The 13,076-nt window shown below is 33.5% G+C and overlaps 1 protein-coding gene across 3 annotated transcripts in view; it reads left to right on the top strand.

The window, feature by feature from the left end:
• Positions 1-13,076, top strand: part of MCTP1 (multiple C2 and transmembrane domain containing 1) — a gene marked incomplete at its 3' end in the record, with an annotated part of 532,993 nt that overhangs the window by 292,270 nt on the left and 227,647 nt on the right. For 2 of the 3 annotated variants that reach the window (XM_079918902.1, XM_079918903.1), the window contains 2 exons: positions 2,352-2,390; positions 11,082-11,141. In XM_079918902.1, the coding sequence (XP_079775028.1) occupies positions 2,352-2,390; positions 11,082-11,141 (99 nt within the window). The remainder of the gene's footprint in view (positions 1-2,351; positions 2,391-11,081; positions 11,142-13,076) is intronic. The other variant, XM_079918904.1, reaches the window with a different exon arrangement.

The raw sequence follows: 13,076 nt of genomic DNA, 5'->3' as shown, positions 1-13,076 counted from the left end.
ATAATCAGTTCTGCAGCTCATAGGCCATATTTTTATGCTACTTATTCCATTTATTGGGCTTCAAAGAAAGTTGAGTTGCTAATAAAGAATTTGAAGGTACTATAATATTAGATAATGACACTTTCAAAAACAAATTCATATGTTTCTCAGCTGAAGTTAAGATCAAATAGCAAAAAATAAATCTTATTTTTCTATAATTTGCTTCATCCCCTATTTTTAACATTCCCCAATCTTTCTTCTCTAAGTGTCCCACAGTTAGTAAAGGTAACAATGTTAATAGTATGTCTGTTAAATTCACTTTTTAGAAAACTTTTATACTGATTCCAGTTTTACTGAATCTACTTTAACCCTAGAAACCCAGTTTCCTAGAAACTGAACCAGGAAAATAATGAATTGGTCCCTGTAACTGCCAAATCTTTCATACTGGTACGTAGGGAAATCACTGACCTTTTGTTTGTATCAGTGTCCCAATCTGAAAAATAATACCATGCATCTTGTTTGTAAGACTGATTTTGAAAGACAGGAAAATACCAACCCTATAGTTTGCTTTACATGTGGAAGGTTAATCGCGTGCAGTAGTTTTGAGTGGGGGGATGTGGCTTTGACCAGCAGTAGTGAATCTGTGTAATATTGAATAGTGTTACCCTGAGAGTCAACTCTTCCTCATGTTCTTAGCCCCTTTTTCATAGTAGCATTTCTTACCAAATGGAACTTTGTAAGATTCTTTGATACTAGTTGATGATGATAAATGGCCATGAGTTAAGAGATTTTCCTTTTTGATTTACTTATGTTAATTGTTCTCACCTGATTTGACTCAGAACATTGTCCCTAGGAATTATCATTCTTTGTTCACTGAAACTCTGCTTTCTGAGAAAGTTGAAAATTTATTGCCTGACTCTTCACGGGGCAGTTTTTATGAACGTGGCATACCACAAAAGTATTTCGTGTCCAATTGCCTTTTAGTGATGAGAAAGTGGTGGTGGTGGTGGTGATGACGACGACTAACTCATTTAACATCAACAACGAACATCTATTAAACGTCCATCTCCCTAACCCGATGGTGGGTTTTGCTTCAGAATAAATTGGACATTAGTACTTAGAAAAAATATAAAATAATACTTTGCAGTTCCTGACTCCATTTGAAAAAAATTGGGCACTGTTGTAACCTTAGGAAGTCTATTTCTCTTCCATATTTTGGTCAATATCTAACACAGGGTGTATATAGAGAAAATGTAACCTATAAAACCACTATCTGCAGAAAAGAGGAATGTATCCTTAACCTTGACAATTTTATGATATTTCTCCTTTCCCCTTCTAGAACCTCTACATAATTCCTTTGTCTTGGTTTAGGCCAAAGGTTGCCTACTAAATGACTTACTCTTATATTAAAATCTTTCCTTTTTTGTATTTTTGTAATTTATGAGTGGTTTCTGAAATGGTCTTGCTTTATAGTGAATTTTGCTGAAGGAGATAGGGTTCTTAAAGGCATGAGTGTACTTCCTTGACATATAAATATGGCAAGCATTTCTATAAGCTGTGTTCTTTGTTCCAGATATTCCCTCATCTGCCTTAAAAGTAATGATAAAGCTAAGAGAGGGTAAAGAGGTTATCAGGAAGTTAATACCTCAGTGTTCATTGAGAATTTTTTTTAAACTGGAGAGGAAATTAAAAGCCATTGGATTTTTATGAGTTACTTTATGCAAGAGACCAGTGATCTTGGGCACTCATCACAAATCTCCATCAACCTTAATTAAAACTTGAAGTCATAAATATCTCTTACTATGACACAAAAAAACTAGTTTAAAGGATATATCATGGCTAAACATTTAGCAGGAAGATCCGCTAATAGCCATCACGATATGCAGCACTTTTTCTCAGTCGAAAGCATTTGTCAACCCTGATGTAATTAAAGATTAACTGGAAGCAGAGACAATTCTAAGATGCTGCCAATGCAACGGACTTTGAATGAGTTTGAAGAGAAAAGTTATTATACACCCTGTAAAGTCATGGCACATCATCAGCCTCCACCACCAAAAGTAACAATTGCTAATTGGGAGACTTAGTGTGTTTTTTTCCTATCAATAAGATATTTCAAATTTTCCATTCTATTTAAAATATACTGTCCCATCTCTTTGTACAAAAGAATAAAGGAAATGAACTCTCACCAGAAAGACTGCTTCAATGTTAAAGGTGCTTCTAGCTGCGTGTACGTGAAAAACAATTTTTGTCTTGTATAATTGTTGCTGGAAACCGTTTGCTGTTTAAATGTCAAGCTTCCTCCAGAAAACAATTGGCTGCCCTGTCCTGTACTTGAGTGATAAGATAATGAAAATGCTTTATTTCATTTACAGACAATGCTAATGAGGAAGAGTTGGAAAAGATCAAGTAAGGTAACACTTAGCATGTGATCTTTCAGCTTTTCTTGTTGAGAAGCACTATCAGCTGCTTTCCCAATCTCTCTCATACCTCGTTAAACTATACCTCAGGATTTCATCACTCTTCAATTGTTTTTTTTCCCCATAAACTTTAAGCAAACCATGTGATGCTTTTTAAGTAAATAGAAATCACACTGATCAATCACATCCAAATCATCCTCTTGCTAATCTCTGGTCACTTCTCAGCATCATTCGCAACATCTGGTTTCTGTTCTCTGTACCACAGGGTCTAGAAAATGCCTTTGCTCCAGATCAGGTATAAAATAATGGCACTAGGGTAGGGACAACTCCAGAGAGAAGGAAGATCCCTGTAATTTACTGTTTTTGTTCACTGAAAACTGAGTCTAAGATTTTCTAAACTCAAAAATCCCTTTATTGCTACATATTTGGAGTGTATCATGAGAACAATTTTCCATCATTTTCTCTTCTCACTTCAAGAAATAAATAGCTCTTTGGAGTGAGAGGAGTTTATGGATCCTATAACTTACCAAGCTCTGGCTCTTCTTATAACTTGTAAAATATATAAGATATAAACTAAGCTTCTAATTTGTTCAGTGGTGATACCACTCTTGGACACAAATAAATATCAAGATGAAACTGACTTTTGTATGACTACTCCTTGGAATAAATCAAAGGGATTTTATTTGTGAAAATCTTTTTTGCTCAAATTTCTATTTTTAAAAGTTGGTATTCCTTTTGAATAATGATTCATTTTCTTAGACCCTGGAACATGACAATCTTTTTTCTTCCATTCTGATTGAATCATGCTATTACTTAAATTTTTCTTTGATTTTGTCACTTTCATTATTGTGAATTAAGAAAATACTTATCAAAATGATTTTTTAGTTATGGTAATGTCTTAATTGCTTTAGCAAGTATTTCTTACTGTAAAAACTTTCTTCCCAGTTGTTATAGAATTAATGACCAAAAGATAATTTGGATCATAGAAAGGTCAGGTCCACATTAAAAATCACCTTTATCATTTTAATAAAATTAAAAACATTTATTAAGGAAAATTGCTGAATATTTCTGGCTTACTGTTCACTATGTTTTCTACAGGCCAAAATAAAATTTCAACAATCTTAAAGAAATGTTTGCACTGTTCATATTTGTATTACACTTTTTTCTTTGTAATTGTACTTCAGAATTAGTGTTATCTTGAAAGTATATATGTTTAAAAATTCAGGTAATTTGGCTTTCTTCATTCTGTGTCTATCTTATACTATATCTATGTAAAAACATTGTAATCCATTAATATGTAGCAATATCTCTCTTCCAGTTGTAGTTAACATGTAATGCTAGAACAGGATATTATATAGTTTTTAGTATTACTTAGTGGAAATAATCCATTTTATTGTGAGGTAAAAGAACAAACATAAAGATTCTTCTTTAAATAGTTCATTTAATTTATATTTAAATTTAATTTTAAGGATCAATTCAGTCAACATAAATCCATGTCTTTTCCTTTGATCTACAATAAATAAATAAATAAATAAACATCTACTCTTTACTATTTTTATGTCTAAACTTCTTAGAGTTTTTAATTACTAATAATCCAATTGTACATTCAAGCTGGTGAATTTTCTAGCTGGCCATTGATGACACAGAATTCCCTGTGTCTAACTGCACTCATTGGGAGATTAATTTTAGTGTACATGGTAATATGGCTTTTGGGTTTTTAGCCTAAGGAATTTTCAGTTTTATAAAGTTTAATGGGGATATTGAATGCTGTGTAGAAAAAAATCTTTTTTTTTTCCATTGAGAACATACTGAGTACCTGATAATTCATTCAGTTTGTCAATGTCCCCTAAAATATATGCCGTATTCATCCATATTAGTGTTACAAGAGCAGAGTGTTAAATTCAAAATCCAGGGAAAGTTTGAAATTTCAATTACCACCTAGTCCGCCATCCTTCACATACAATGAGACTGCTCCCCCAATTCTTTCCTCCAGGGATTGAAGGAGGGAGGACAATGTTCAAGTAAATTGTGCTTCCTGAGAAACTAAGGGATAAATGACTGTACATGTAGTTGCGTGTGTTACTGTGTTGTGGAAATGCATCCCTTTTCTAATGATTTCAGCCTTCCCCTTAAAGATTCTTGTGTGAGATTTTTCCTCTTTTATTTTTGGAAAGAGAATATAATTTATTTGCATGACACTTAAATACAAGTATTTTACATTTGATAGAACTATGCTCAAAGTCAAAGGTGAAGTTTTCATATAAATAGGTCATTTTCTTCTTTGGAATCTTGGTTTCTGGGAATGAGGTCTACTTTTTTATAGCAGGGCTTCGGTATGCTGCCTGTATTTGAGCACCCACGGTGAAGGTGAGATCTGAGAATTATACACTTTGTGGCAAAGACTTCAATAGAGTCAGATAGTGTTGTTAGATATTCTCTCCAGTATGGAGTTTTTCTTTGCTTGTTTTTTGCAGAAGTGATATAACCATGGAGCGGGGAAGTGCTTTATTGACATTGTTAGCTTTTTAATATGCACATCTCCCCTGTATACAATTTCCTCAGCTCATGGAATTTTCCATTACTTAAATATCTGCTTTTCATTTTCATTGTCTTGCCGATAGCAGATTTTTTCTGCTATGGAAATCTAATCTGTGGCAATCACATAATGTGGGGTTGTATTTACTAATGAAAACAAGAGGGGTGAAGAGCCGACTTGAGGAGTAATTGCTGTTCAGGACAGACTTAGATATTATTTGGAGTAAATGTGTTACCACCTAATAATGAGTAGGAAAAAAATACACCTAAACTTACCCCTGAAAAGGAAGAATGTATAAAGTACATGCTATATTTAAATGGTGTGTTAGCCAGTAAATAATTACGGATTCCGTAGTGTTTCCTCTTTTGGGGATAGTAGCATCCTTTAAAACATTCATTCTGGTTTTCCACAAGCACACTTTCCATTGTGCACATTTCTAATTCTGCCCACACTCAGCTGTTGTAGAAAAATGTTATTTTAAGAAGGAAGGGATCGATGTCTCCATAAACTTGGGCAACTGGATAATTATCCTGGTCAAAGTATTATACTTCGGTGACAAAATGCATTTTGGCAGAGAAATGATGATGCTTTGAGTTATTGTAATATTTTATTCTTTAGAAGAAGCTTATCATTGATAATTTATTATAAGGCTAAATTATTCAACAAGAAAGTTTCATGAGCTTGGAAGAGAAGGTGTATATGAATTTTGTGAATAAATTCTGTGGGGGTCCAACAAAAAATGGAAAATAAATAATGAAATAATTGCCTCTATAGATGGCAAGCAGAAATGATTTTATACTACATTGTGTGTGTTTTAACGTAGAAGAATGAGTTTATCAGTGGGTATGATAATAAACTTATGTGCTTTCAATAAATCACTTTAATTCTATGAGAAGTAACCATTGTGATAATATAAAGACATACACATTGCAATTTCTATTCTCAACAATAACAGTTGAAAATTGTTTTAAAGAGAGTTCATCCTTTGAATAATATAATATGACTATGTGATGACATCTCATTAGCATATCTTCTGTTACTTGATGGCTTATTTTTTTAGTAATATATCTTTTTTATAAAGATTTTATTTTAATCACTTAGCATAATTTTAATGAACTATAAAACACTTTATTCACTGGTTGAATGAGACAATTTATAATAAGACTTTTGGCAAGGATATTGTTAATTTAAACTAGAGAACACTCTCAACAGTGTAAGTCTGCAGGGCATAGTTAAACCTGACACCTTGGATGACACATTAAAAATGCATCAGTGAAAACCTCTAAGTGCTTTAATTTAAGAAACGGTAGAGAAACAGATTAACACATTTTTAAGTGTCTCACACAGTCAGACATAGTGGGGAAAAAAGTCATTATTTAACAATTATCATGTCCTTTCTACAAAGACCTCATATCCTGATAATACGTAGATGATGATCTTTAAAAAATTGCAAAAACTGAAATCTTATTGGTCATTGACTTTCTCAACTGTGAATGACCAAAATGGCTTTTCTTTGATGTCTCATTTCAAATGATTATGCCTATGTATTTGAAAAAATTAGTTGCTTACATGTTTTTGAAGGAAATATAAAATTCTTTTAAAAATTCTTACTATTAATTTTGTCCTCCCAAATTTCTGTTATTTGGAAATGCTATAAAGTCAACCTCATAATTAGGGCTTATAAGAGTCCACAATGCTGCAATAAACAAAGGGCTAATAGCATGAGCATTTGCATTCTAAAGGACTGTATTTTTACCTCAATTAATTACACTCCTAAAATTTGTAGTAAGTTTATTTAAAATAGAGATAGCTTAATGTCAGTAAATATTTGATTATCCCCTCAAAATACATGGCGCCATAATTAAATTTTATATTGAGATGATTTTTTTCTTGCTGTTTTGACAGGGTTTTCCCATAGGTATAAGATATCATACATTTTTATGTATTGTAATTCATAACTACGGGGATTTCTGTAACAATGGCATTACATTTATTTGACCACTCATGTTGAATTTTTAAAATGTTGTGGGTCCTTTGGGGAGAGAATCTGGATGAGTTGGCACAAAGTGAAAGGACAAAATGTAATCTCAGGCAGAAGATGGATTCCATAATGCCTGCGTGCTAGCTCTAAGATGTTTAATTTGGGGTCATAGACTGGCCTTCACATTGCTAATGTGTGCTACTAAGTCAGCTGATGGTTTCCCAAGACCCTTTCTGGGCTGATCAAAGGGAAGGGAACTAATATAACTTGACTCCAGGATGATGGAGCTAAGGGTTCGTTCACACATTACATGGCTTTTTAATTCAAAGGTATATATATATATATATATATATATATACACACACACACATATAATGCATATCAGATATATTTAACACATATATGTATATATGTTAGATATACATATATATATACACATATGTATGTATATATATATGTTAAATTGAGTGTGACCGGGAGGAGATTTATTGGTTTTAAAGCCCCCTAAATGTTTACAATGAAATTAAATCATAATTTTGTAAGGACTGGTTGACAAGCCCTGGTTGACAGCAATATATACACACATATGCATGTATTTATATATACATATCTACAAACATACACACACATATGAAACACTTAAGGTAAAATTTCTAAAAAAAATAAAAGACAAAGCAAGGCCAGACTTCAGCCTGGTGGGTCCTCTGGGGAGCTGACCTTGTCTCTCTCCCTTCAACAATATTTGAAAGGACAGTGGGAGTTGCAGGGGGATTATATTTATGTTTAATGAGTATAAATGATATGAACATCTATTTGAGGAACCAGAAAGTTGTGTTTCGGTGTGCAGTTCTACTTACTTCACATCCCTGTTTTCAATGACACATCGATAGGCTTAGTCAACTTGACGGAGGCATCCGAGAGCCACAGCTTTGATAACGGATTGCAGTCTGACCAGGAAGGTCTATGAAAATTGTTTACTTATGAATTTATTCATTTTTTACCTCTTAAATGCCCAAAGAGGTATTCATAAAAGGAAATTATACACCTATAAAAACATGCTGTGTAATAATACTGCTACCTGGCTTGACTTTGACATTGGAATCTCAGGCTTCACAATTTCCAATCTATTGTGAATGTCTTGAGTGTCATAGAATTGCTGAATTAAAATAACACGCAATGGGTTTAAAGGCCTGTACGTATTAAGGCTAACAAAAGATACCACTTTCAATAAAAGTTCAGTGGCTCTCCTTGTTTGTCTGATGGCAAAGACATTGAAGATTTCTGTGATTTATTTTACATAGAAGGGTGAAAAATAGCATCATATTCATTTGTTATGGGAAAAAATGAACTGTCCTTTAGTTTTATCTCTCTGAGAAAAAGAATACATGTTCTAGATTTTTTAATTTAAAATCTCATTAACTCTTAGATTGACAGAAGGATTTTTGATCTTTGAGGAGAAATTTTCTTAGTCTGTTGGTTTTTTCGAGGCAAAAAATAGATTTAAAAACAATATTACCAAAAAAAAAATATATATTACCAATGGATCTTGCTACTTAATAAATTCAAAACCTCAGCAGAAATAGTTCAACAATTCAGAATAACTTCAGTTATTTTCCTTCATCAACTTGATACCTCTGGCTTTCATTCTGTTTCCATTTGTTGTTACTTTATAATTTTAGCACTTTTAAAATGGCACTTTCCCTCACTTGCCAACCTCTTGTCTTGATGGAGACTGAAGTGTAACTAAATATCTATAATTATAATTTAGGACAAGTCTTCCCTGGGATTCTTGAAGAGTTTATTCTGCTTTTCTTGCCCTCCATATTAAAATCACCACTTTTGTTTAGAACTCATTATCGTAATTCCAGGTGTTTCATTATTATTGTTTTCTGTTATTGTTATTATTAGAAACTCTAGGGAAAAGAAGGCCTTGGCTAGTTTGCTGTGAATTTTATATTTATCAGAGCTATAAATGGCAAAAGGGTCCACAGGAAAATTAACTTGTTTCATTTGAAATAAAGACCTAAATTTACATGACAATGTGGGTTGTAAAATGAAATATAAATTTTAGTTCATAATGACAGAAGTAGTTAAACATGGCATGAAAAGCACAGCCTGGGGGCTTCAGTGGATCCTAATGTGACTGGTATTTTTGTTTCTCAAATTTTAACAGAGAAATGTAAGTTCTAAATCTTGATAATTAAAATCTCCCCTCCCTGCCGCCAATTCATCAATCTCATTTTGCTCTTTGCATACTAATCACATAATTAGATCATTGCCCTCGGTGTTCATCTGAGGAAGAATGGAGAGTATGGAGTTGGTGCAATTTCAGTATTAGATCACCTTAGGCCACCTAAACTTTAAATGAAGTAACAATATTTTTAAATGCTAAATGGTTGTCTTAGTTGTTGTAACTGTCAAATCTAGAGCCAAGACTTTCACATTGATTTAACACATTTTGCAATTGAGAAACATTGAGAAAAAACTCAATGTTAGCTAAATAATTTGTGTTATTGGCTCTGGGGAAATTATTTGTGTAAGGAACTTTGAGAAATAATTTCTTTCATATGATACTTTAAAATTTATCCACATTTTGCTAAGCATGCTGCCTAATTAAAAGAGAACTGGGAATCAAGGTAAGAAGAGAATTGGCAGTAGAATAGGAAAAGCTGCATCTTTTCCAAAAGGTAGAATAAGGTTTCTTTGAGTTAAACAGTAGCATAGCATCAAAAAAATTGCAATCATTCCATCTAAGGTTTGTGCCCTCACGTCCAAATGTAAGTGTATTTTTTTAGAATTTTCTTTTCAGAAACTGATACAACAGTGTGCGAAGTGTGGCAGGTGAGAACCATACCTGTAAGGGTAAATGAATTATAACTCTGTAGTGATGGTAAAATCGTGTCTTAAACTCAAGACTTTTTCCCGATGACCCTGACATTAGTATGCTACCTGACCGAACTCTATACAAGTAACTTAGGAAAATGTAATTAGTTTCATTAAGAAATAGATTTCATGTAAAAAGCACAGGTAGATTGCATAGATGATGTCTGATATAATTCTAGCTAAACTTAAATTACTCAAATTGCTGCACACCCTAAAGTACTTTAGTTCGTTATTATTTTCTGATATGATTTTTGGAAGGATCACTTTGAAAGAAATATATATCCTTAAGCAAATGAAATTCCATGTGACTAACAGTCAATCAAATATTTATTGAGCACCTACTATGCATAATTAAGTATCATGCGAGGTGCTGGACCACTACCATCTTAGTTGCTAACACAAAATCATGGAATAATCAAATAAATTACAAAACGGCTTCCTCTACATCACATTGTCAAAGGCTGATGCTTTCTCATAACTGTCATCAGTTTCCCATAATATTACCATAACTGACACCCAGAAACAGGATGCAAAACATGAAAGTTTAAAGGATGCATGTAATTTAAATGTTCTCTTTAAAAGTGAGTAACTGTGCTTTTGATTTCCTAAAGGCAAATTGGTTTCACTTTATAAAAGTCTGAGGATTAAGTAATAAAATGTCCAATATGAATCCATTGCTTTGTTTCCAACTAAATAGCCACCTTTTCTTAGTATTCGTTTATTTTTAACATTATTTTGGGGGAGCTTCAGTTAACTAAGGAATTTATATCTTATATATTAAATGTTATATCATAAAACTAGGAAGTTTTTAGTAAGGAATTAAGCCAAATTTGACTAGGTATATGTTTATAAATAAGATTTCTGTTATCATTCTTTAAAAATGCTCTGAAGGTCTGTGGTATTAAATTTTTTTGTTAAAAGGAATGGATATTATCTGGTTTATTTCAGAATTTTAAAATATGTTTAAGCAGTTCTACTTTTTAAAATAAAATGTTAGACTAAGATATATTAATCAACAGCTAATAAAGAGGTAAGTATATTCTTTTAAAATTACAGAAATAATCCTCTCTAAACTTTACTACCATTGTATCAGATATGAATAAGACAAACTTTAATTGAAATAAAAAAACTTTATTCAGAAAAAGAAAAAAACTTACAGTTTATAAACATCCGAAGTGTCTTTAGCATATATAATTTTAGGGTTTTCACTTGTCTTAATTTTGCTGAGCCAATCAAGTATTCTCAAAACACCTCAAAATTTAGCTAAATATTTGTTTATTTTTAGGAACTCTCAGAAAACGAAGTGGTTGGATCTTATTTCTCTGTGAAGTCTTTCTTTTGGAGGGTAATGTCTAAATTCTTTATATTAATGTTCCTGACTTTTGGTTCTGAATAGTTATTTTGAGAGTTAAATGTGAATTAAGAAATTCCCTTTTTAAAATAGGTTCTCAGAGAGATGTATTCATTTGTCTTCTTTATTAACTCTTATTCTGAGTCATTTAGGTGACTCACTCTTCATTTGTAAAAATTAAGAACTTCATATATTTAACATATTGCTTTGAAATCAGTTCCTTGTGGGCCCAAATTTATCCCAGATTCTTAACAATTAGAGGCCCACAGATCTTTCAGGAATATGATGGCACTGTCTAGAGGGTCCATAAAGGTTCTTTTTCCCTTCTTGTAAAATCTGTTCCATCTATCTGGGAAAAATTTACTTCTATTATGGTGATCTTGTACTATACACATACTAGATAGTGTTTTTTCTTTGGAAAAAAAAATCCTATGAATTAGAAAACAGCAACTCTGCTTTTGCTTTGAATAAAAAAAAAAAAAGAAAATTCCACAGAAAACTTGTTTTCAGTGCCATTGCAATTTAATGTTATTTACGCTTTCATGACTTAAACATAATGAGTTCTGTCATCCTTTTCCTCTGCTTTAATTCTGCATTGTGCAAGGCGTGATTTATGCCTTTTTGCTAATGATTTATGCATTTTTACTAATGCACTCACTGCTTTGCCTTCAAAAGTTTCCCTCTTTCTTTGAATGTTCACACTTGGCACGTGACTACCTAGCAATAGATACTGCAATGAAAATGCTACACTCATAGAACTTTGACATTTTCTTTTTTTTTTTTTTTTTTTTTTTTTGCGGTACGCGGGCCTCTCACTGTTGTGGCCTCTCCCATTGCGGAGCACAGGCTCCGGACGCGCAGGCTCAGCGGCCATGGCTCACGGGCCCAGCCGCTCCGCGGCATGTGGGATCCTCCCAGACCGGGACGCGAACCCGTGTCCCCTGCATCGGCAGGCGGACTCTCAAACACTGCGCCAGCAGGGAAGCCCTGCCATTTTCTTTTCTTGGCTTTTAAACTGCTCATGACTGAAAACTACATTTCTCCTTTTAGAATTTTAAGATTTGTTGCAGTGTCTCATAAGCAGACTGGCAGGTACTAGATTAAGTCATGCATCGACTTGACCAGTGAGCAAGTAAACCCACATCTCTTTATCTTCTGCCTCCTCCACACACATTTTTTTTTTTTTTGCAGTCTTGTATTTGTGTGAGCTCATTTTAATTATTATAGCCTCTTCATTTCCTTTCAGTCTACTGATGGCTGCCTTCACTGATGTTATTCTGTATCGTTGGTAAAATAATATTTCCTCTTATATGTTCATGCATTATCCATGAACACACAGAGTGACTGCTTTCGAATTGTCCCATTACTGTAAATGGAAAATGGCTTTTGGGGAATTTTTTTTCTCTGTTTTCTTAAGACCCACAATTACTGTGAATTCATATGCCAACCAAGCAGAATTCAGGGGTGTTCTGTGTTGTGTTTGTTCTGCATGCGGCAAATATGCAGCATGATCATTTTGAAGACTTGCCACCAGGACCAACTCCATAAACACTACTTTTCAAGGGTTTTCTTTTCAAACGATTTTTTTCAGCATCTTCTTTTCACTTTCTACTTCCAAATTAGTCTTCCACTTATCAGTATTTCCCATTTGGTTGTATCCATCCTTAAATATTCTTTATTAACCTTTCTCAGTCTCTTAAACTGTCTTATTTTATTTATTTTTGTTTGTTTGTTTTTTTGTTTGTTCGATTTTTTTGCGGTACGCGGGCCTCTCACTGTTGTGGCCTCTCCCGTTGCGGAGTACAGGCTCCGGACGTGCAGGCTCAGCGGCCATGGCTCACGGGCCTAGCCACTCTGTGGCATGTGGGATCTTCCCAGACTGGGGCACGAGCCCGTGTCCCCTGCATCGGCAGGCAGACTCTCAACCAC

The sequence above is a fragment of the Stenella coeruleoalba genome (assembly GCF_951394435.1).
Source record: "Stenella coeruleoalba genome assembly, chromosome: 3".
NCBI lineage: Eukaryota > Metazoa > Chordata > Mammalia > Artiodactyla > Delphinidae > Stenella > Stenella coeruleoalba.
Note: the sequence above shows the minus strand (reverse complement) of the source record. Positions and strands in the feature narration are given on the sequence as shown.